The 21,915-nt window shown below is 43.2% G+C and overlaps 1 protein-coding gene across 3 annotated transcripts; it reads left to right on the top strand.

Annotated features, from left to right (window-relative positions):
- Nucleotides 1–893: 893 nt before the first annotated feature.
- LOC126538993 (uncharacterized) lies at nucleotides 894–20,936 on the top strand. Of its 3 annotated transcripts, XM_055075255.2 has the most exons (8): nucleotides 894–1,055; nucleotides 3,750–3,880; nucleotides 7,877–8,516; nucleotides 9,030–9,089; nucleotides 13,410–13,540; nucleotides 14,313–14,895; nucleotides 17,002–17,105; nucleotides 18,368–20,936. In XM_055075255.2, exons 2-8 carry the CDS (start codon nucleotides 3,762–3,764, stop codon nucleotides 18,654–18,656), a joined length of 1,926 nt encoding a protein of 641 aa, XP_054931230.1. In that variant the 5' UTR covers nucleotides 894–1,055; nucleotides 3,750–3,761; the 3' UTR covers nucleotides 18,657–20,936. The 3 variants fall into 3 exon arrangements, with proteins under 3 accessions (XP_054931230.1, XP_054931231.1, XP_054931232.1); XM_055075256.2 differs by lacking the exon at nucleotides 3,750–3,880; XM_055075257.2 differs by lacking the exon at nucleotides 17,002–17,105 and having other exon boundaries at nucleotides 18,368–18,561.
- Nucleotides 20,937–21,915: the final 979 nt, after the last annotated feature.

Here is a 21,915-nt window from a genome sequence, read left to right as displayed (position 1 = left end):
GTTTGTACCATTTGGGGTGTATATTTGTCCCACAACAATAATCGTCATCTGCCTTGCTTGCGTTTCCTTTCTTGAAAACTCAGCGCTCGCTACTTTCCTGTCGAGAATGCTGCGTCACACCAGAGTCCAGAGTCCAGGTCACACTGATAACGCGCATGCCATTCGTGACTGGGAAGTACCGGGCTCGCAGCGTTAAAGAAAGGAAACGCGGGTAAGACATGGCGATTATCGCTGTGGGACAAATATACACCCCAAAGGGTGCAACTGTTTTTAGAGTGCACTCTAAGAACAGTTTACACCCTTTGGAGTGCCCTTTCTGCCACACAACGATAATCGTCATCTGCTTTGATGCGTTTCCTTTCTTGAAAACGCCGCGCCCGCTACTTTGCTGTCGGGAATGCTATCATGCTGATAACGCGCATGCCGTTCGTTACTGGAAAGTACCGGGCTCGCAGCGTTAAAGAAAGTAAACGCATCAAGGCAGATTACGATTATCGTTCACTCTAAGAAGAGATTACACCCTTTGGCGTGCCCCTTCTGCCACACAACAATAATCGTCATCTGCCTTGATGCGTTTCCTTTCGTTATCGCTGCGAGCCCGGAACTTTCCGGTAACGAACGGCACGCGCGTTATCAGCATAGAACAGTTTACACCCTTTGGAGTGCCCCTTCTGATAACGCGCGTGCCGTTCGTTACCGGAAAGTTCCGGGCTCGCGGCGATAACGAAAGGAAACGCATCAAGGCAGATGACGATTATTGTTGTGTGGCAGAAGGGGCACTCCAAAGGGTGCAAACTTTTAGAGTGTAAGGTAGAAAACTTCTCAGTGAAACCGAAAGCGAAAAAAAAATGACGTCATGTTCGCCATCTTCTTTGGTCTTGGATAAGCCGAAACAAGCCATTTTCACGGTTGAGTGAAAAGCCAAGTACGTGTGGTTCGCACAGGGCGGTTCGTTCCGAGTTGAAGTTTGCGTCTGAGTTGAAAGTCTGAACAAGTACGCGTATGCGAAGTGTTATGTGCAGTTGGAACTGCGGACATAATCATTGGTGCGAAAGGTATGACGTGTGTTGGACACGAACAGGAGAGCGCGTGGCTTTCTGTACATGCCGCGCCGTCATGCGTGTACCTGGGCTGGCGCTTTTAGAAGGCGCCAACATCTAAATGTAATGTGTTTAAAGATGTCATATAGTAAAATAGAGCAGATGAAGAATAATTGAAACCTACAAGACGCATTGCGAAGGGACACGTGTGCGCCGGCTGCTCCGTTTCATACTGAACAAATATATACTAAATATGAATAAGCCGGCACTGAAGAAAGGAAAAAAATCAAAAACAAAGCAAGAATGAAAAGGACATACAGTCTGGTAACGTAAATGCACTGAAACATTTCCCTATAGAAATCACATAATACAAACTGGCACTCGAAGTCGTCTCGCTTAAGCGTAAAAGAGATAACTTGGGAAAACATTTACACTAAAAGACACACTAGAATACACATAGAACTATATTAGTTCTCTGTGTACGTAGCAGCATGTTTTATTGTTTTGCGTCTGTTGAAAAGCCTGCACCTCTTCAGGTGTGCCGTTGGCACCAAAATGATATCTCTCTTCTGGGTATTTCGTTGCTTCAGAACACTGTGCTCGGCGACTTTCTCATAGGAACATGAACGAGTGCTTTCATGTTCATATAGCCCATGGCAGGGATATACCATGCAAATATTGTTAAAAAAAATAATGCGCTAAAGCAATAATGATTATTGTCATGCAAAACTAGATCTGAAAATGTATATAAACGCTTTATTTTTAGCAGTTTAATTATCCAGAGCACTAACCAGCACACTTGATGGTAGGAGATAACGATACAAATCCAGAAACACAGTGTGGGCAGGGGTAAACTACCTACGAAATTGCACAATGTAAACATCAAAGATGCAAATAAACATGGTGTGAACAAAATGTCATCACCCAAATTGAAACAACTTGCACACATAGAGTGCGATCTACAAGGATGTAGTAAAGCTGTCTTTTTATGCAATACAGTCGAATTCCTTTATAACGAAGTGCCTGGGACCTCCGAATTCTTTTCATATACAGGACGCTTCATTGTAAAGGCTGTGTACGGTACTACTCGCTCTAGAGTAAGCTAAGCATGTTTAACAAAAGAAAATCTTTATTTGACATGATTTTAAGAGACTTAGTAGAATAAATCACAAAGTCTTTTTGTGTACACTTTGTCTGACAGAATGTACAGCTGCAGTCAACCTTATTGCACTGAGGTTCACAGCATGCTTGACGGCAAAATGCAAAAGCTACACTAAGTATTCTAGAAGAATTGATTATTGGGTTAGTTGGTTTTCCATAACTAAACAAGTAACTTAACGCAACAAAAACCACCGTTACAAGAAAGGTGGAAAGGCATCTTTGTCCACCTTTCTTGTGTCATACATATCTCATCGCACCGGTCATCCGCTTCAAGTTGCACGCGCACGTGCCCGGACCACCACTTTTCAAGCATAATTTTTTATTCGAGCATCAAGGGACTGGAACGGCCTTCCACACATCATCGCAGCCATCACAAGCCCATCTGCCTTTACTGAAGCTGTTGTCACCCATATCTCAAAATGAACGCCTGTTTCTAATGTTTATTTTATTAACCACCCCTTATGTAATACCCCTCTAATGGGGTTTTTAAGGTAATAAAGTGAAGTGAAGTGAAGTCTGTGGTTTTTATTGTGCTAAGTTACTTGTTTAGTGACAAAGTAAAGCTGCCGATGGTCAAGTGCTGCTATTGCCTCAATTGCCATCAAACTCCTTGGTTTGTTTACAGGATCTTCATTACTGTTGCTTTCATTGACTTTCACATCTTTTCCACCCTAGCTCACTTTGAAGAAACTGGTCGTGGATTAACATTACATCGCGTCATCAGCAACTGCGACATAATTGCCAGCCGCCGCAATTGCTGTTGCGCTACAACAAGCAGTTGAACAATTTCTAGTACAGTGCATCAGTGCTACCTATGGTGTTTTTCACTGGTCGATCTGGAGTGGGTCCGCACTTTTTGCTGGTTGTTTCAGATTACCTCATTTTGTGCCAGATCGCTCTCACTTGCTTCACCGGGGACTCGTGCAGAAATAGGACGAGATGCATCTGTCACTTCCTCCTGTTGTGGGATGTCTACCTTGGTTTTCATGGAAACACATAGTGCACAATTTGGCTTGTGTGATGTTGCAAAAATATCTGGTACGATCCACCGTGGAGCATTCTTGCTCTTTGCTGACAGATTCAGATTGGTGAAATCCGAGCTCTCGCTCCAGGATTTCAGTGGCTGCTCCAGATCAACTAGTGGAAAACACCAATAGATTGCCATGCTGTTCAGGCATGTCACTAGTGCTGCCATTCGTGCAAGCACAGAGCGCACTTTGGCGACATCTATGAAGGACAGTGGCTGTGCCACTACTTGCCATTCCTTGCCTTGTGAAGTAACAAATCAGCAGTCAAGGACGCCCCAATTTCTTCATCGTATGCACATATACGTTGTGGAGGTCTTCACAATACATATGAAAGATAGGAATTTGGCCAGGACCTAAGCCATTCTTCGTTATACAGCTCGTTTTGCTGTAGAGGCGTTTGATTGGCAATTGGAATCGCCATGGCAGTGGGAGGCTTGCACATTGTCATGTGTTGTGGTCACATTGTTTTGTGGTATATATATATGTATATATATTTATTAGTGTGCACACTGTTTTGTAGAGTCCTCTAGACATGGATGGGGAAGAACAATTTGAGCTGGCAGCTCTACCTGCAACGATGACCTCTGCAACCTCATCAACAAGCAGCTCTGAAACTTCTACAGAATCGGACACCACGGATAGTGACTCGGAGTGAGCACTTGTGAAGACATGATTGAAAGGAGTGTCTGTATATGCCTCCGGTGAAGCAAACTACGTGCATCACAATGTTATTGCATTCTACTGCTGAGCACGAGGTCGCTGGTTCGATTCCCTGCTGCTATGGCCATATTAATTATTTGGATGATGGAGAAAGGAAAAAAAAGAAATCATTTATGCATTTATATTTAGGTGCATATTAAAAGGTCTCTGAAACAGTTTTGACAAATTTTGTAGATGTGTAGGGTACAGCTACAGCAAAACATGTCATGCCACAATTTAAGTGAAGCGTCTCATATCAAGAGGGCTGTGTCACTTAAAGGGGCACTATAGCAAAATACTGAATCAGTTTAGATGGATACGGCGTTCTTTGAAAACTTTGTTATTGTTAATTTCGAAACAATACCACAAAATTAAGGTCAAAGTTGCAGTTTTTGAATTATGCGCTGAATCCCCAATGCCGGTACATCACTGGGACGTGGTGGATTTCAAAGTATTTCTTCATATTTCAGCCGCATTGGCTCAGCAAAAGTTCCAGAAACTTGCCGTGTTCAATCTTTGGCTCATTTAGAACACAATGCAATGTATCTTTACCACTAAAAATTGACCAGACGCTTGAAGACGCTGTCAAAATCGATGACATCACAGCGATCTGGTGCGGAAACTTCAAGGAGATGTCGCCGCCCATCTTTTATAATTGCAGTTCCGGCTTATCAAGCATCTCAATGTGGGAAGAGTGGTGCTTTCTATATTTATAAAGGTAATTTACTGATACAGAAGATACCAATTTTCTCTTTAGTGTCCCTTTAATGTGTCACTTAATCTAGTTCCTATCCCAAAGACTTGGTACGTGTACACGAAATCGTCAAAATCATCAAAATCATTTCAGGGCCCCGTTCAGGTGATGGTATCACGACTGCCATCTTGCGTCTAGTTCAGATTCTCACACTAGGTGACACCACTCAGTCGTGCTTGGATCTAGGGAACTATCTGTCCCTGCCCCATTTCAGAGGAGATGCCCGTAAACAACACAGTCATTACCATGCAAAAAAAAAGGAGAAAAAAAACTGCTTTTCACCGTTGCAGCATGCTCCGGTCTGTGCTTGTTGCGAAAGGTTATCTCCCGTAGTTGAGCATGCTCCCCCCCCCCCCCCCCGCCCTTTTCTTTTTTCTAGGAAGAGGGCCCCTCACCAGGCCCCATAGAAAATTTCGGTTATACGCTGGAAATTGTTACGTGTCCTCTAGGGAGCCTTCTGCTGCAAAAAATGTTTCAAATCGGCTCATTAATAGCCGAGGCAAAAATATTTCAGTGCCGTGAACCCATGATTTCAGCAGGCGGGCTCCACTGCCAAGCAAGACGCTCTCTCCACTCGCCCCGTCTAGCCTTTGCAAGCGAAATTCCTTCCCTGCGTTCTCCCATGCCAGACCTTGAGGATCGTGTGACACATATGTCACAGGCCCCGCCTTCATTTTTTTTTCTCCTCGCTTTATTATTATTTTTTTTCAGTGCTACACATTTCCGCTGATGGCATCGTGCACGAGCTGTTGTCTCGTTCGCGCAGTGCATGATTTTCCTCGCTGTGCACATGGAAACATGACTAGCGGTATAATTCAGCGTTACACGAATACTGAGGCAGAACAAGCAGATCGCAGAACATGATCACGCGCTTGAACTTGGTAGAAAATGGCATAATTTCGGTAGTTGCAGCATAGTTGCGCACGTGACCGCACGACCGTGGGAACAAGCAGAAGTACATCTCTCTTCCTTCAGTGTGAAGTAAAACAAAAAAACACGCAGACATTCTGTTTGTGTGTTTTATTATTTCTCTAAACTTCAGTTTGTCAGTTCAAGCAACAGATTGCACAGATAACAGATGTTGTCTTGAATAATTCTCGAAGTCACATGCCACCATGAGCGACAACACACTGCGGACACCAGGTGCAGGCACACGAGTATGTCATCCTCCGGCTTGGAGCGCTGCGGCCGCATGGAGAAGGAAGAACGGCGTTCGGTTAGAAATTTCAGATCTTTACGCAGGGCGTAGCAATGTAATACTTTGCAGACACCATCATTATGCTGCAACGTATGCTCTGCGCTTGTCAGCTTAAAATGGCCAGACCTGGTGAGGGGCCCTTTAAAGTAATAAAAAGAAATTAAGAAATACAAATCTATATAAGTGTTGCCACATTGCATAGCACAAGAGCATGTGTGTACGCATCACTTTCATTTACAGCAAAGATGCAAGAATGAAATGGGCAAGTTTAGAGCATTCATTAACCACTTCACAAAAGCTTCGCTTCACATAGATTCCAAAATGTATGTTGGATCTGCATATTTAAAAAAAAAATGTTTCCTCTTTGGCAGCTCGTGCAGCATATCTCAAGCATCTTATCATAAAGCTTGTGTACATTGCCATGCTCTGTCATGCTGCAGTGCATAGTGACTTGTTCGCTCATAGTGTGGGAGTAGCAGTGGAATGAAGATTGCTAGGCATAACGTTAAGAGACAGAAAGAGAGATGTTTGGATCAGAGCGCAAATGGGTATAAACAATATTCTAATTGACGTCAAGAAAAAAAAAATGGAGCTGGGCAGGTAATGCAATGCACCGGTTAGATAACCATTGCACCATTAGGTTTACAGAATGGGTACCAAGAGAAGGGAAATGTGGTCGAGGACGGCAGAAGACTAGGTGGAGCGATGAAAATAGGAAATTCGCGGGCGCTAGTTGGATCGGTTGGCACAGGACAGGGGTAATTGGAGATTGCAGGGAGAGGCCTTCATCCTGCAGTGCACATAAAACAGGATGATGATGATGATGAGGAGGAGGAGGAGGAGGAGGAGGAGGAGGAGGATACATCACTAGAGTAGTTAATTCTTTTGTCTAGCTTGACTTAGACTTTCTCCACTTCTCGTTACCACTGCAATGCTGCTTCCACAGCTCAAAGCGAGTGTCCAGTCTGTTAAGTGCTGTAGTTAAGTCCTCCCTATAGCTTTGTCCTGTTTTTAAAGGAACACTAAGGGTGAATATTAAGTCAAGCTAAAGTGATAGGTGAATGCTTGAAAATGTTTAAGGTGTCACTAATATGGAGAACAGAGCTTTAATAATAGAGAAATTTAGGTAAACGCAGGACACTGTTTGAGACTACACCGGGACATTCAAGTACTGGCCCGATGATGTAGCGGCTCCTCGTTATGATTCTGTCACTAGTACTCAACCACTCATAATAAAAAGATTATTGCATTGCATTGCTGCAAGGTTTCTGTAACGGTATTTTAACAGTCTATGTTGACTTAATATTTGCCTTTAGTGTCCCTTTAAAGCAAAGTGTTCTTTGCAAAGCCTTCAAGCCTTTACCGACTGTGTCTTGTAGAGCAGCTCAGCACAACACAGCACATAAAACGATTCAGCCTATGCGCACAGCCAACTGTACTATCCCTACAGCTGTGTTGGAGACCAGCTCTGTTTTTTATGAAATTACGCACTGAAATAACAATCACCACTTAAATGTCCTCACAGCAAGAAATATACAACTTCAATCACATCCTTCCTGTGTGAAAGTGAATAGCTTTCTTTGACTCTTTCTTGGTGGGAGCAGTATCTGGCCTCAATTGCATGCATGCTTCTCTTCCGCCAGCTCCAACTAGCTTGTCAAGGTATGCATGCACTCGTGTGAGAGCTTTATGGGGTTTGAAGGTTTGGATACCATAGCATGACTGTAAGTTGGTCAAGTTTGTGATGCTGTAGTCAGCGGTGGTGCTGTGTTGTGTTTCTCTGCTTCCTTGGTAGACGGTTACAAGGTGTGTTTGTTGCAGAACACTGTCACTTGTTGAGATGTGTTGTTTCATCTTGCTGGCTCACCACAGCTTTTCTTGAACAGTCTTCCACCATGTATAAGACTTGCATGATTTATATTGTTTCTGACCATACTGTCATGGTGCAATAGCTACTCAAGCAAGTTTTCGCTGCTCCTTTTTTTCACATGTGCAGAGTCAGCGATGGCACCGTAGGAGCTTCAGCAAAGAAGCCTGGCAAAAGTGTCGGCATGTGTCACGAGTGTAGTGTGTGTGGGCAGCGTTTTGCAAGCTGGAAAAGTGCAAAAATTCACCTTGCTAAACATGCGTGCGAGGAACCATACGCCTGTACCAACTCCAGCCAGAAGTTCACCCAGAAAGCTAATGTCATTAAATACCAGCATGTCCACACGGGTAAGGTGAGGTTTGTGTGCGAGCAGTGCCCATCTAAATTTAACTCGAAGCTAGCGCTGGACAGGCATGAGCAGTTGCATGCGAGGGGAGTGGAGCTCTTTCATTGCCCTGAGTGCTTCAAGACCTTGTTGCTCAAGACAAGCCTCCAGCGGCACCTGAAGTGGCACACGATGGAGAAGCCGTACTCATGCCACCTGTGCCCAGCCACCTTCGTTTACGAATATCTCAGAGACAATCATGTGCTACTACACACGAATGGGAAACCATACAGCTGTCATCTGTGCCAAAAATGCTTTGCCTGGAAGAATAATCTCAATGCACACGTGCAGCGGATACATGGAGAAATCAAGACCACTGTGACAAATGTTATGACCAGGGTGGAGGTAACATTGCCGAGCAGCCCTTCAGCCATGCTACCGCCTGTAAGTGAGGCACAATGTGAAGTAGCACAAATTTATCTTTTTCACTTGTCACACTCCAACTTAAAGGGTATTTGTGACCTAGTGTTCCGGGTTTGTATTATTAAAGATATTTCACACAGCATAACTTGGAAGATTGATAAATTTTTTACAAAGCTTGCAGTACGTGGGTTCCTGTGACCTGTGCTTCTGGCCATTGCAGAATTCTTGCTGAAGAAGTTTAGTATGAGCATGCCAAGAATGCTGTCAATTGGAGCTTGGACATTTTTGTTGACTGTGTAGGTCTAAGAAAATGGTTTGGTTCTGGCACAGTCCTTTGGAGAAAAGCAATAATAACATAAAAGGAGAACTTGAAACTGCTTAACATCTTAATTAATTAATACGGTATGCTTAACAGAAATTGGTCAAAGTATGTGTCTCTTTTTTTCTATCTCTCTGTGTGTGTGTCGCTCTGAGTAAATGGTTTGCTCCCAACTCAGCTTGGAAGTTAAAAAAAAAATATTAATGAACTTTCAGGTCGTGACAACTGTGAACGTCAAGGCAGAGCCAGTCAGCCCTACAACCACACTTCCTCCTGTAAGTCAAGTACAATGTTTGGTTGTGCAATTTAACCTTTTGTTCTTCACATTAAAGGCCAACTAAAAGGGGAATTGTGACTGCATTTCAAGTGAGCATTGTTATAACTCATGATCGCACAGGACAACTGAAAGTTTGGTACAAAGGTAACAGCTCACGGGTTCTTATCGCCTGTGCTTCAGATCATCAGAGAATGCAAAATATTCAAAATGTCAAGTGCCATCTATCAACTTGCACGAAAGTACTATCTGCCATCTTTTTTAAGGCATGACAAATTGAAACTGTTCAATGCATAGCATAGCTGCATGCATGGCTGCTTTCAGTTTGGTTCTGTGATGCCTTCCCACTGCTGTTTGCTGCTGTAAGCGAACCAAAGGATTCATGGCAACACTAGCAAGAACTGACTGCTGTTATTTCTTTCAGCAGTGGGCACTACAAAATGAGCGAGTAAAATGAGATCCGCATGTTAATTGGGCTGACTCGGACAGCACTGCAAACTGAGTGCTGCCATTAGCACATAACAGTTGCACATGACTGACATCTCTTTCTGTGATGTGTTTAGTACAACTAGTACATACCCTTCTGGGGACCCTTCTTCACCCCCGAAAATTTTTATATTGCTTTATTGCGGTAGCAATTATATGGGGGGTCTACTCTGGCAGCAGCTGCATAAGACATGCCCGTGTGTGGCCGCGCGGGCCCTACCTTGAAAGCGATCTGTGACGGAGTGTGTCGAGTGCTGACAGCTTTGTGTGCGCTCTGTTTCACCTCTTAGTTCGTGTTGAAGAGAGGCAGCACGAAGTGGGTCAGTTCGCTTGCTGCTGCCGCCGCGCTTCCTTGCTCCAGTGTTTTGACAGCAAGTTTCCACAGTCAGCATGTGAGATGTGTTCATGCTTGCTTGTGTGCGTGTGACACCATGCTTGTTAATTTAGTTAGCAGGCGATTGTTTTATACAGTCGATAAAACTACTATCCTTACTTCGTATAGCTGTCAACTAAATTGCTATTGCAATCGATGCTCTGCCTTTTGGCCGAAACTATGACTGTTTCTCTCTGTGTCAGCTTTGTTTACATTTGTTCTCAAGGGCAATGCTACCATAGGGGAAATAACTTGGAGTATATTTGTTTAGCCTATGATTGCAACTATTCTTGCTTTTTGTTTCTTTTTAATGTGAAATCACTGCTTTTTATAAAGACACATTGTGTAACTTTTAAGTGCTTCAAGTTCTTCAGTGGCTAAAAAATGCTGCAAATGGAAAATAAAAAGCACTTCATGGATTGTGGTATGCATTTCGCTCTAAGATGTTCACAAAAATATATCTTAATTCGTACTGGAAAAAGAAAATGCATTTTAACATATTAATATAACCATGCACATGGAGTATTTTTTATTGCCATGTATTCTCTGAAAAGTTCATCGAAGCAGGTTTTCCCAAGAGGTGAAAAAAAAAAATGGAAGAGCGGGTATGTCTGTGCACATTGCTACAACAGCACATCTTGACAGCAGTGCACTGATGGTAAATGGACAAGAGTGAAGCACTTTATCCCCAAGCTTCACCACGCAGCATGCTGTTGAATCGGATGTGTTTGTTTTTCTGTACTTTCCCTTGGCATTTGATAATTTGTTCATTTATGGCTGTGGTGTTGAGATACCATACTAGTGTGATGAAAGCAGAGTGAGGAATACACAGTGCACAGAATTTGACAGAGAGAGAGAGGGGGGGGAGAGAGAGGGAGAGAGAATACATGTACAACAGCCTATTTATTGTGCAAAAACTTGATGCATGCTTCAGCGCATGGAACATGGTTCTCGTCATTCAACTTGCCAACCGCTTTTGTCGTCTATGTTGACTGGACATTCAGCGGTCTACCTAATTCACACCTTTTCAGTTCGTACACTTGAAGTGACAATCTAACGTGAACAGAATGAGTTTTCATAATTTTCGAATAATATTGAACCTCTGATTTTTCACATGCAACATGTTTTCTCACAGACGCCACATATCTGGGGCACTGCATTGTAATGCAAGGTTGTTTTGTAGGCTTGACACGAAAATTTAAGAGTCAGTGGGCAATATTTCAGGGGACTTGGGCTCAAATTGAAGCACACTTCACTGCAAAAAAAAAAAAAAAAAAAAAAAGCTCAGCATAGGTTTAGTTTTCAAAGCTGTTTGCCTCTTGTGATGTCTGGGCAAATATCCAAGCCTGCAGAAATTCGCTGACTTGGCTTCGTTAATTTGTGGCAGAATAGTCAAGTTTGCTGTGCTTCAGTAATCACTAGACGTTGAAGGCGATTGTTGAGTTTTCGAGTCTTGAATAGCTGCACGGCAACAATCGCCAAACCTCACAGGTTACAGCCGGCCTCGCACCTGCGCAAGATGGTGGATGTGGCGTGTGTTTCCAGATGACTGTGCATTCTGAATAACCCTACTGCTGCTAAACAAGCTGAGCAAGGAGTGTGGCATGGGTGCTGTGGTTCTGTGCTTTGACCATTTTTCTTTGTCTGTGTGCTGCTATGAAAACATGAAGGTTCCAGCACAGCTCCGTAGTGGGAAAAGACAACAGCTTGAAATGTAGCTGGTTTCTGATAGTTAAAGGCATCCTGAAATTATTTTGCTGGTTGTATACAAATGCAGCGAGTTGGTAGGGTGGTTCTGTCCATCAAGAGATGGATTTGAGTGCTCTACGTAAAATGCGTCATTTATTGAGCTTTAAATATCTCCGTCGCTAGTGATCGCAGCATCAGTGCTCCTTGCATCTTCAGCCACCTTGCCCATTCTACATAGAATTGGCGAGTGACGTCACCACGGGATGATTCATTTGGCTGCCGACATGATGTCATAACGTTATTAGAAATGCTTGAAACATGCCACTCCATTAAGCTCATATTTTATAGCATATGCATGCGTAGTGATTACAAAATAAATACACAAATGTAATAAATGTAGACATTTCTTCAAACCGACAGTGCACTTCTGCCCGAGAGTGCAGATCTTCAGCTATAGCTGTTTTCTCTACATGTGCACTTGCATGTGCATTTGAGGGAAATAACAAGTTTCTCCCAATAAGCTTGGCTTTGTAAAAGTTTTGTAAGGCTCTACAGAGGAAGGCGAGGGGTGAGAAAGAATTCAACAAAGAGTGGCAATGGGTCGACAGCAGTCGATATGACATAAAGTGGTTCTCACATAAAAATAGGTGCAGCGATGTCTTTGCCAGCCAGAACATAAATGGTACCAGTGCTGTACTGTGCTCACCTTGCTGTGCAGGTGTGTGCAGAGTGTAGAGTGCCTCGATGTCCTCTTTGCCCACTACTCACATCAACGCACCTTAGAGTAAATTGCAGCTACTGCACGTTGTGGAAAATGCGAACGCTACACATAAACTTCATTTAGAGGCCACCATCTACACTGTAACACGCCTGTTGCTACAACCCTCCGCAGTCTCTGTACTGCCACAGTAAAGAGAAAAACTGCATTGGAGAGATACGCAGGCAGACAATCAGATCAAATCAACTGAAAGTAGATAACACATCACTGCGTGACATTGTGCTTAAGGAGATAGAACATGGCCATGGCCGCATAATGTAAACATTGAGGGTAAACGTGGCTTTAGAACGGAATAATATGTAACCACTTGTAGCTGTTTTGTTATACCACACTGACACAAAATTCTTTTGTGAAAGCTGTCCTCGAGAGATACGTTTCATGTCTAGGCGATACGCTTAGGTACAGGAGCCCTGTCAGGGACCCTGTAAGGCTTCACTGGTTCATGCTAGTATGCTTAACCAAAACGAGCAAAGTGTGGAACACTTTCGTCAGTATGTATGTGGGGTTCAAGGTAAACAGTTCATTCTAAATTCAGCTCGAAAGTTTTAAAGTGAGAACTCTTTCAGGTCATGACGAGTGTCGACATCATGGCGGAACCAACTAGCCCTCCTATCACACAGCTACCTATAAGTGGAGAACAATTTTATGTCTTTTTACAGCATCCTTCAGAGCCCATGCATATTTTTCGGATGTCTTATGCCTGCATAAAGTCAATAACCTGCCTGTATGTTCAGCATTCTGCTATGATATGGCCATGTATAGCGACAAACAATATTTTTATCCCCAAGATACGAAGCAGGGACCCATTATAAATTCTTGCTTGTTTTGGAATATGCTGCATAGAACTGATAGCTGTGATTCCCATGTTCATTTTCTTTCTTCAATGCACTGTGTCCACTGCGTTCCTCTCAGGAATATCAGAAGGCGCTTCATGCTCCAAGTGTTCACATGTGTCGAAACGTGCTGCAAAATAAGATATCCCTGCTCTTTTGTAGGGCCATGCAGACGTGGATGGGGAAAAACTATCTGAGCCAGCTTCCCTGCAGCCAAGGGTCACCTCTGTAGCTGCACTGCCGAGCCTCAGTGACACTTCTGCAGACACTTCCACCACAGACAGCGACCCAGAGTGAGCTCTTCCATGTATTTACTGAAACAGGAATGAAGGGAATGTTCATATTTGCTTCCAGTCAGCCATATCCAGTGAAACCTCCCTGTATTGAAACAGGATAAAATGAAATAATAGATATAATGGAATTAGTGAAATTCCTCTTGAAATCCCCATAGGGATTCGTGGTGCAGTTCATGCAGTCATGGATACAACAAAGTAATTTTGGCTTCCCCTTCAACTTTGTTATAGCAAGGTTTTACTGTGAGAACCATAATATATGTGAGGTTGAATATTAATGGAAAAGCACTCTCTTATCTTTTAAGAATAATGGATAAGGACCTTATGGGATCTGCACAATTTTTGTTTTATTCTTCTTGTGTTAGCTAGTAGCTTTGTACAATAAGATCACCATTGTTACCTTTCTTTCCATTTCTGGCAACCTGAGCTATTGACTTCGAACATCTTTCATGCAGCCTCTGCACATTGCAATGTTCAGTCATGCCAAGGTGCACAATTGACTTGTAGCTGTCATTATGTGTGAGTGAACCACCAAAGTAGTTAATTTTTGGTCTAGCTTGCATTGGCCTTCTCCATGTCTTGTCTTAATTGCAGTTCTGTTAGCACAGCTCAGAGGCGAGTGTTTAGTCTATCACCTAGCAGCTGCACTTAGGTATTCTCCATAGAATCGCCCTGTTGTATGTAGTGTCTAAATCTCTGCCAGCTTGATGCAGTAACCACTCAAGTAACTTCATGCTGCTCTTTGTTTTATTTTGTTCTGACCAATGTGCAGAATCTCCAGTAGCACCTTGGGAGCTCCAGTGAAAAAGCCTGGCAGGAGCGTTGGAAGGTGTCATGAGAGTAGTGAATGCAGGAAGAACTTTACGAAGACAGCATCCGCAGAAAACAGCCTGCCCGAACACACAAGCAATAGAACACGCACCGCTTGCCCCATCTGTGGCCAAGTGTTTGCCCACAGGCACCTACTCAAAAGGCATCAGCGCACTCACCATAGGGCTGACACACAGTTTGTGTGCCGGCTGTGCCCGTCCATATTCAAGAAAAAGTCATCTCTGGACAGGCACAAGCGGCTACACACAAGGGGAGTGGGCCTGTACCACTGCCACAAGTGTGGCAAGATCTTCAAGCGGAAAGGTATCCTGCGGCAGCACCTGACATGGCACGAGACGAAGACGCCATACAAGTGCCACTTGTGCCCAGCCACCTACATACACCGCTGTGAACGGAACAATCATGTGCAAACGCACGTGGCTGAAAAGCCGCACCGCTGTCCCATGTGCAAAAAAAGATATACCTGGCGGCGTAGCCTCACAATGCACATGCGTTGCAGTCATGGCGGCGTCAAGCTCACTGAGGTGGGTGCTAGCTGTAGGGTGAAGATAACTTGCCAAGCAGCTCTCTGATCAAGCCGACTCCTGTGAGTGAAGCACAATGGGGAGTTGCACTGTTTTAATTTTTTATTCTTCACATAAAAGCTATTTATGAGGGGAATTGCAAACTTTCTTGTCAGGAGAGCATTATTCAAGTCATGTTCACACAAGATAACTGAAAGTTTGAAACCTCTTGTGCAAAGGTTACAGAACGCGTGGTTGCCGTGGCCTGTGCTCTAGACCATCGCAGAATGGTTGCTTGTAAGCTGTGCAAACAGCATGCCAACGATGCTGTTGTTGGGCAGCAGGAGAATAAAACCCAGTTTTATTCGCGACAGTGCCATAGTCTGTTGTTATCGCGCAGCTTGAAATCGTGAAAAAGTGTGGTGTTGGCCTCCTTTGTGTGTGTGTGTGTGTGTGTGTGTGTGTGTGTGTGCACGCGCGCCCTGCAAGTACTCTCAGCTCTGCAAATCCATTGGAGATCAGTCAAGGAAATGCTGTGCAGTGGTGCAGGAGAATCATTGCATTTCATGCCGCATATCTGTAGCATAATGAATTCTCCTAAGCAGTGGACTTGTGCATGTTGAACAAATGGACAATCAGTGTCTATCTAATAGGCTACAACAATACTTAAGTGTCTGAAATCAGGGGATGGCTCTAACACAGCAATCTACTTCGAAAGGCGTAGTTGCTATCAATATTTCATAGAAGTGGCTGGTCTCATTAAGACTTCCTTGAGTGAGAAATTCTGGATGTCTAGGCAGGCAAATATTCGGAAGGACTAACAAAAACTATAAACAAACATTTGTGCATCAGCATGCCTTTATTTACTAAAAAACCCACTACCCTTATTTCTGTTTTGTAGAAAATCAGTGCGGAAGCTGTAGTTACCATCTTTATATGACAGATAAGTGCTTGCAGTGGCTTGATATGCATGTCTTTATCCGAGTAGACTTATTTTTTGCAAGTGGGCTGACCGGCAACTAAATAGTCACTTGTGATACAGCCTGGATGACAGCACTCAGGCTGCAGTAACATCACTGTCATCCTCGACGACTTCTGCATTGTTTGTGACTTTGCACCTGTGCATTGAATCTATTCAAAGCCATTGCTTGACACAAACACTACAGATGAACCCATGGTTACTGGTTACTACCGCCACGTAAAATCATGGATGGCGACTACAAGTGGCACCCACGCAATTTAGTAGCCGTGCAGCATATACTCTGCCATGCATGGTGCTAAATAATAAAGGTGTCAAGTATAATAGGCATTCTTGTCATTTCTGTATGGTTCTCATTGGTGACTATGGCAATACAGTCTCCGCCACTTTGTTTGGATTAGACGCTAGCATTGCGTGCACTACTTTTTAAATTTTGCAGCAACACCAGTATGTGGTTTGAAAAGGCAAACACTGCAAACATAAAATGAAACATTTCGGGGGAATCAAACCCCAGTGGTCAGTGTGTGTATAATGGGGCACACTGTCATTTTATTTTTATTCCCCAAAAATATGAAGGTGCCACCCGCTGCGCTGAAATAGCACTAAGTGTCTATTGTAGGGCATTTCAAATACGTGCAGTGCTCAACAACTGAAATGCGATACCCAGAACATGTGGCTGCCGGCACTTTCTGCCGGCACTAGGTACAACGAGTTAATGCATTTTTGTGTCACTGGAAAGAGAGCGTCTGTGATGCATTTTGATTGCACTTGGCCCCTCAGCAATCACACAGTGCTAACCAGTGATGCAAAAAGCACTGGCTGCCATGCGGTCTGAGTATCGAATTTCAATCACTGAACACTGCTTTTACCACTGTACTGTAGTAACTGTCACTTTTGTAGCCATTTCCATTGTTCAACAAACTGCCCGCTGCTTTTCTGTCAAAAGCATGGATTTATCCTTTGATGTGCATGCTTATTCCATGTTGAAACTGCCGAGCTTTATACATCTTTAGAGAAGATAAATGTGCAAACAAAAGAAGGTTCTTGTTGCCCAAAAGCAACGCATTAAACATGTGGGAAGTATGGTTTGAGCCTTGTCACATAGGCTGTTTGCACTATTGTAAAAGGTTATGCACTTTAATTTGTAGGAATGCCATGACGTCAGTGAAAAAGAAATAGTTGAGCGAGCAGCCTTGCTGCCAAGCAGCACGGTTACTTCAAGGGACGAAGCCACCGTGGATAGCAACCCAAAGTGAGCATCTCTTGAGTCCACTGAAACACGATCAGAGTAAATGTTTATACATGCTTCCAGTAAGGCAGATCAATGTTTGTTCCGGTGCAAAAGGTTGTCTTCCAAGCATTCTATTTCCTTTCATGCAAGCACATTGTTTACCACTTTCAGCTTGTTCTTTAAATTATTTAGGACGTAATTTAACTCATGGCGATTCAAGCTTTTATGGAACTTGAAAAGTATTGTTAGTTATGAAGTTCAATAAAAAAAAAATGCCCAAATTGATTTAATGGTTTGTTTCTCGTACAGATGTATGCACTCAGTCATGTAGGAAAAAATGTACGATAAGAAATGTAGAAGGTCTCACACATTTGCTTTCAGGGTGACTGTTTACGTGGCAATGTATTGTTATGCCAAACATTAATAAAGTACAGTCGAATCTCATTAATTCGAACGCGCTTAATTCAAAATTCCAGTTTATTCGAACTGACGCCGTGGTCCCTTCAAAGTTATATGTATTGCACTGGGTGAAAACGCCCGGTAATTTGAATGCGCAAGCATTTGTGACGATTAATTCGAACATACCTCGCTCCGGCGATGCTCTCAGAAGTGTGCCAAATCACGCGGCAGTGTCTCCGACCAGCATTTCTCTAACCCTGCCATAGAGGAAAGGCTTAGGAGAAACCCCTCAACGACACGGCCGGAAAAAAATAAAGATAGAGAATAACAACAACAACAAACAAACCCAGTGGCGCGAATTTCACCCTCTCTCAAATAGCAAGGTCGCCATTTCTGCATCGCACCGTAATGCCCCAGCTACACTAGCGCAAAATGCGTGTCGCTGAAGGGATCGGTTCAGTGTGCTCTTATTTTGCCCTGGTAAAGTACCCATTTGGAGAATTAAAAATTTGAACGGTTTGCAAACCAGTTCACAGCACCGTACCAATTTGCAAACCGGTTCAACACAGTAGTCAAGCTTGCCCATGTAAATTCATAACTTATCCATCCCAACAGCAGTTTTCTTTCTGTTGCTGGCCCTTAGCAGATGACTCATACTTGAAAGCGTGCAGCAGCTGTTCTCTGATTCACTACTGCTAAGTTATTGTAGTTATCGCCCTGCTTTCTTGAGTATGCTCTTCAAGTATGTCTGCAGGCGGCATGACCAGTTGAGTGCACAGTGTTTGCAAACTCATTCTGTCGACCATTGTGTCCCTTTAGATTATAGCTGCGCAGCACTGTAATGGCTCAAGTAGGCCTGTAAGCCTTTTTTCTTCTACTTGCAGGAGCCCAGGGAGTGCCATCTTGGCTGCAGTGACACAGGGCAGCAAGGGCACCGGCCTCAACAAGTCCTCCAAGTGCAGTGTGCGTGGGCATTGTTTCGTGCCCCAGGGTGAGAAGCTGCACAAGTGCCCTGTCCGCAAGCGGACGTTTGCCCAAAAGCACTCACTCGCGACCCAACAGGTCACGCACTCTTGCAAGAAACAATTGCCCTGTTCTACATGCGGGGAGCTGGTAAAGCGGAAGAACCTCGCCGCGCACGAACTTTCCCACCAATCCGAGAAGTCACTTTAGTGCTGCCACTGCTTGGCAATGTTAGCAAGCAGAAAAACACTTACAAGTCGCATCCACACGCATGTCGGCAAGAGGCCGTACGGTTGTAAAGTGTGCAGCAAGCGTTTCATACATGTTGGGACGTCGTACCACCATCGCCGTACTCACATTGGTGAGAACTGGTAGAAGTGTTCATATTTAAAACTCCTTTCACGAAATCCGGTCATCAGCCAAATCACACACTCATGGGCAAGCTTGAGGTGATCGTCGATGACTACAATGCGACTCTTTCTCCACAAAGCAACAAACCACAAAATTTTCACACTGAATGCTGAGCAATTCCAGTACCCTGCCTGACTAAAGCTCTAATGGATACCTTTCAAGGATGGACGATTTGAGTATGGGCGATGTGCAGTTGTGATAAGCTGCTGCTGTATGCTTGGCTTTATTGAAGAAGCTTAGCTAGTAGCGCTAGTACTCTTTAGGGAGGCACTAGTGTAAGTATGTTTGAGAATGCATCTTGGAACAGCAATGGTGATGGTAATATGTGTACACAAGGAGCTTTGTTTCAGGAGCTTCTGTCTAAATACACGAGAATGGAGAAATTGTTCAGCATTCTGTGCGAAAATTTCACACTGGATTTAATGAGGCCCACTGCATTCGATCGAATAATTTACGATATGTTAGAATTTGATATCTCATTTAGGTCATCAGTTTCCTTAAAAATATATATAAATTTCAGATATTGCAATTCTGTTAACAATATCATAATTCTATAAACTCTATCTATTCAGACTTCTAAAATGGACAAAAGTGATGAATTCTCTGCTGATCTGGAACATACTACCAATATTTGAGTTGGACTATGGGATTGTATGGTGGGTGCAAAACTATGGAAAAAAGCTACTCAGATATATAAGATGCGTACCACGTCTCACTTGTTGTTATTGTCATCATATTGAGTTGTACCAACTAGTTTAAAAAATGTGGCTTGCTTCTGTTGCCAATCCAAAAAATGAAGCGCCAACGGTAACGGCACACAAAGAAGGAACAAAAGACAGGACAAGGCGCTACTTGCAACTGTTTATTGAAGTCAAAGGTGGCTGATTATATAGCCGTGGGGAGAGGGGGGCGAAAAAAGAGGGACACTGATTATGTGAATGCGCACGTGCGAGAACACTAAGATATATTCGAAGGGAATCACGATTAATCAAAATCTAAAACTTATCTAAAAACATGCTTTCATTGTTATAAATGTTCAGAGACGGGGTGCTCACACAGGCGTCCCTTCTTTTCTTAATCTGGTTGGCCTCCAACAATTCACGCGCCACAGAATCTTTACTTGTAAAGATGATGTAAACATGATGTAAACAATCATGTTTACAAGTAAAGATTCTGTGGTGCATGAACATTTATAATAATGAAAGCATGTTTTTAGATAAGTTTTAGGTTTTGATTAATCGCAATTCACTTCGAATATATCTTCAGTGTTCTTGCACATGCGCATTCACATAATCAGTGTCCCTCTTTTTTCGCCCCCCTCTCCCCACGGCTATATAATCAGCCACCTTTGACTTCAATAAACAGTCGCAAGTAGTGCCTTGTCCTGTCTTTTGTTCCTTCTTTGTGTGCCGTTACCGTTGGCGCTTCATTTTTTGAAAGCTATGCACCAACTAGCCCCACAATGTGTTTTTCTGTTGCCAAGTTTGTTAAAATAATTAGAGATGTCACCATCATGTGCTAGTTGCACAGTGTAATAAGTGTAATAAAATATCAAATGGTTTAATTCTTGAGAAAACATGTAATTATTTATTTTGATTCGTTTGAGTGCTATATGTGAAGGCATGCTTATATCACTCTATGTACTTCTCTTGGGTCAATAATCATGGATATTGCTGCGGTACATTACTGTTTCCTGCCATCTAATGTATAGAAGCATAAGCTGATAATTATGCTGAGCGATATGTGAACATTTCTGGCTTTTGGAGGACCCCTGAAAAATAATTAATTGAAAGAGTCAAAGCTCTTACACATCCAGCTTTTTTGACGCAGTGAAATACAGCTGTCTGTGCTGGGAATAGTGCACTGTGTAACAACTTGCCGGCATAAAAAGAAAAGAGATCCAAGTACTGCATGAAGTTGTCACCTGCTGCAGACATCAACATGAGAACCTAGGCTGAACAGAGATTTTATGTGCATCGAACCACAACGCAGTGCCAATTGGGTTGACAAAGTAAGTTTGGCGTATTTTTTCTTAGCTTTAGTAATCTGGAGATTTGATTAAAAGCAGTGTGACCTTGGTCCCGGCCTTCTCGCGGCTCTCTCATTGCATGAGCTGTGCCACACGGCAGTGGGAAGGCATTGCAGAATGAAGCCGAAAAAGAAGCAGCTGGCAGCTGATGTGCTGCTCTGCGACTGGTTTCATTTTTCTGTGCCGTAGGTAATATGGCAGATGGTGCTTGTGGGGTTGTAGACAGATATGGGGCTTTGCACTTTACGTGGTCAGGAATGAACTACATTGCACGAGACCCTCCTGTATAGGGTGCACTGCCGTAGATACAGACATGTTGAGGCAATGTCGCCGTGCGGCACACTTTTGGGAAATGAAGCGGGTTCGCTTGCACTAAGCAGCGCTTGCACGAGGCAACGGTGTCTGGTAGGCACCTTTAGCGGTGCCTGTCCAAAATTAGCAAAAATTAGTTGCAGAGTAAGCAAAATCAAAGATGTAGTCATAATCAGCGCCAATATAATCGAGAATTTAAGGCGGGATGCGGAGCTGAAAATTAACTTTTGAACCGTTGTACGGGTATAAAAATTTATAGGTTTAAGTATGTTTTTGCTTTAAGTACCTATTATAAATTTGATTATTACAGATTAAACAGAAAAAGCAGTTATGGCTGTCATATGGATCAGTTAGGCCATCACCTTAGGAAAGCTATCATTTCAGAAATAATGAAGACACACTGATTGTGTTTGTTAAATATCTCCTAAGGGATAAGGCCAATCCTAGTGCAGGATAAGGCCAGTTGCGTGTTTTTCATTACATTTATGTAACAATGTCATGACTTCGAGTCCAAGCTAAATTTTTTTTTCTAGTCATTATATGTCAGATACGTAATTTTTTTTTGTGTTAATAAAAATGTAGAATTATAAGAAGTAGCTCATCTTGTTTCTGACAAAATTTCCACCCAGGAACTACCTTGAAAGCAGGTTTTAGTGAAGCAGTCTGGAAATGATAGTTTTCCTAGTTCGACCAAGAAGAGCAAACCGAGAAAAATGA

This window comes from Dermacentor andersoni, chromosome 11, assembly GCF_023375885.2.
Source record: "Dermacentor andersoni chromosome 11, qqDerAnde1_hic_scaffold, whole genome shotgun sequence".
Lineage (NCBI taxonomy): Eukaryota > Metazoa > Arthropoda > Arachnida > Ixodida > Ixodidae > Dermacentor > Dermacentor andersoni.
This window is presented reverse-complemented; position numbering and strand designations above follow the sequence as displayed.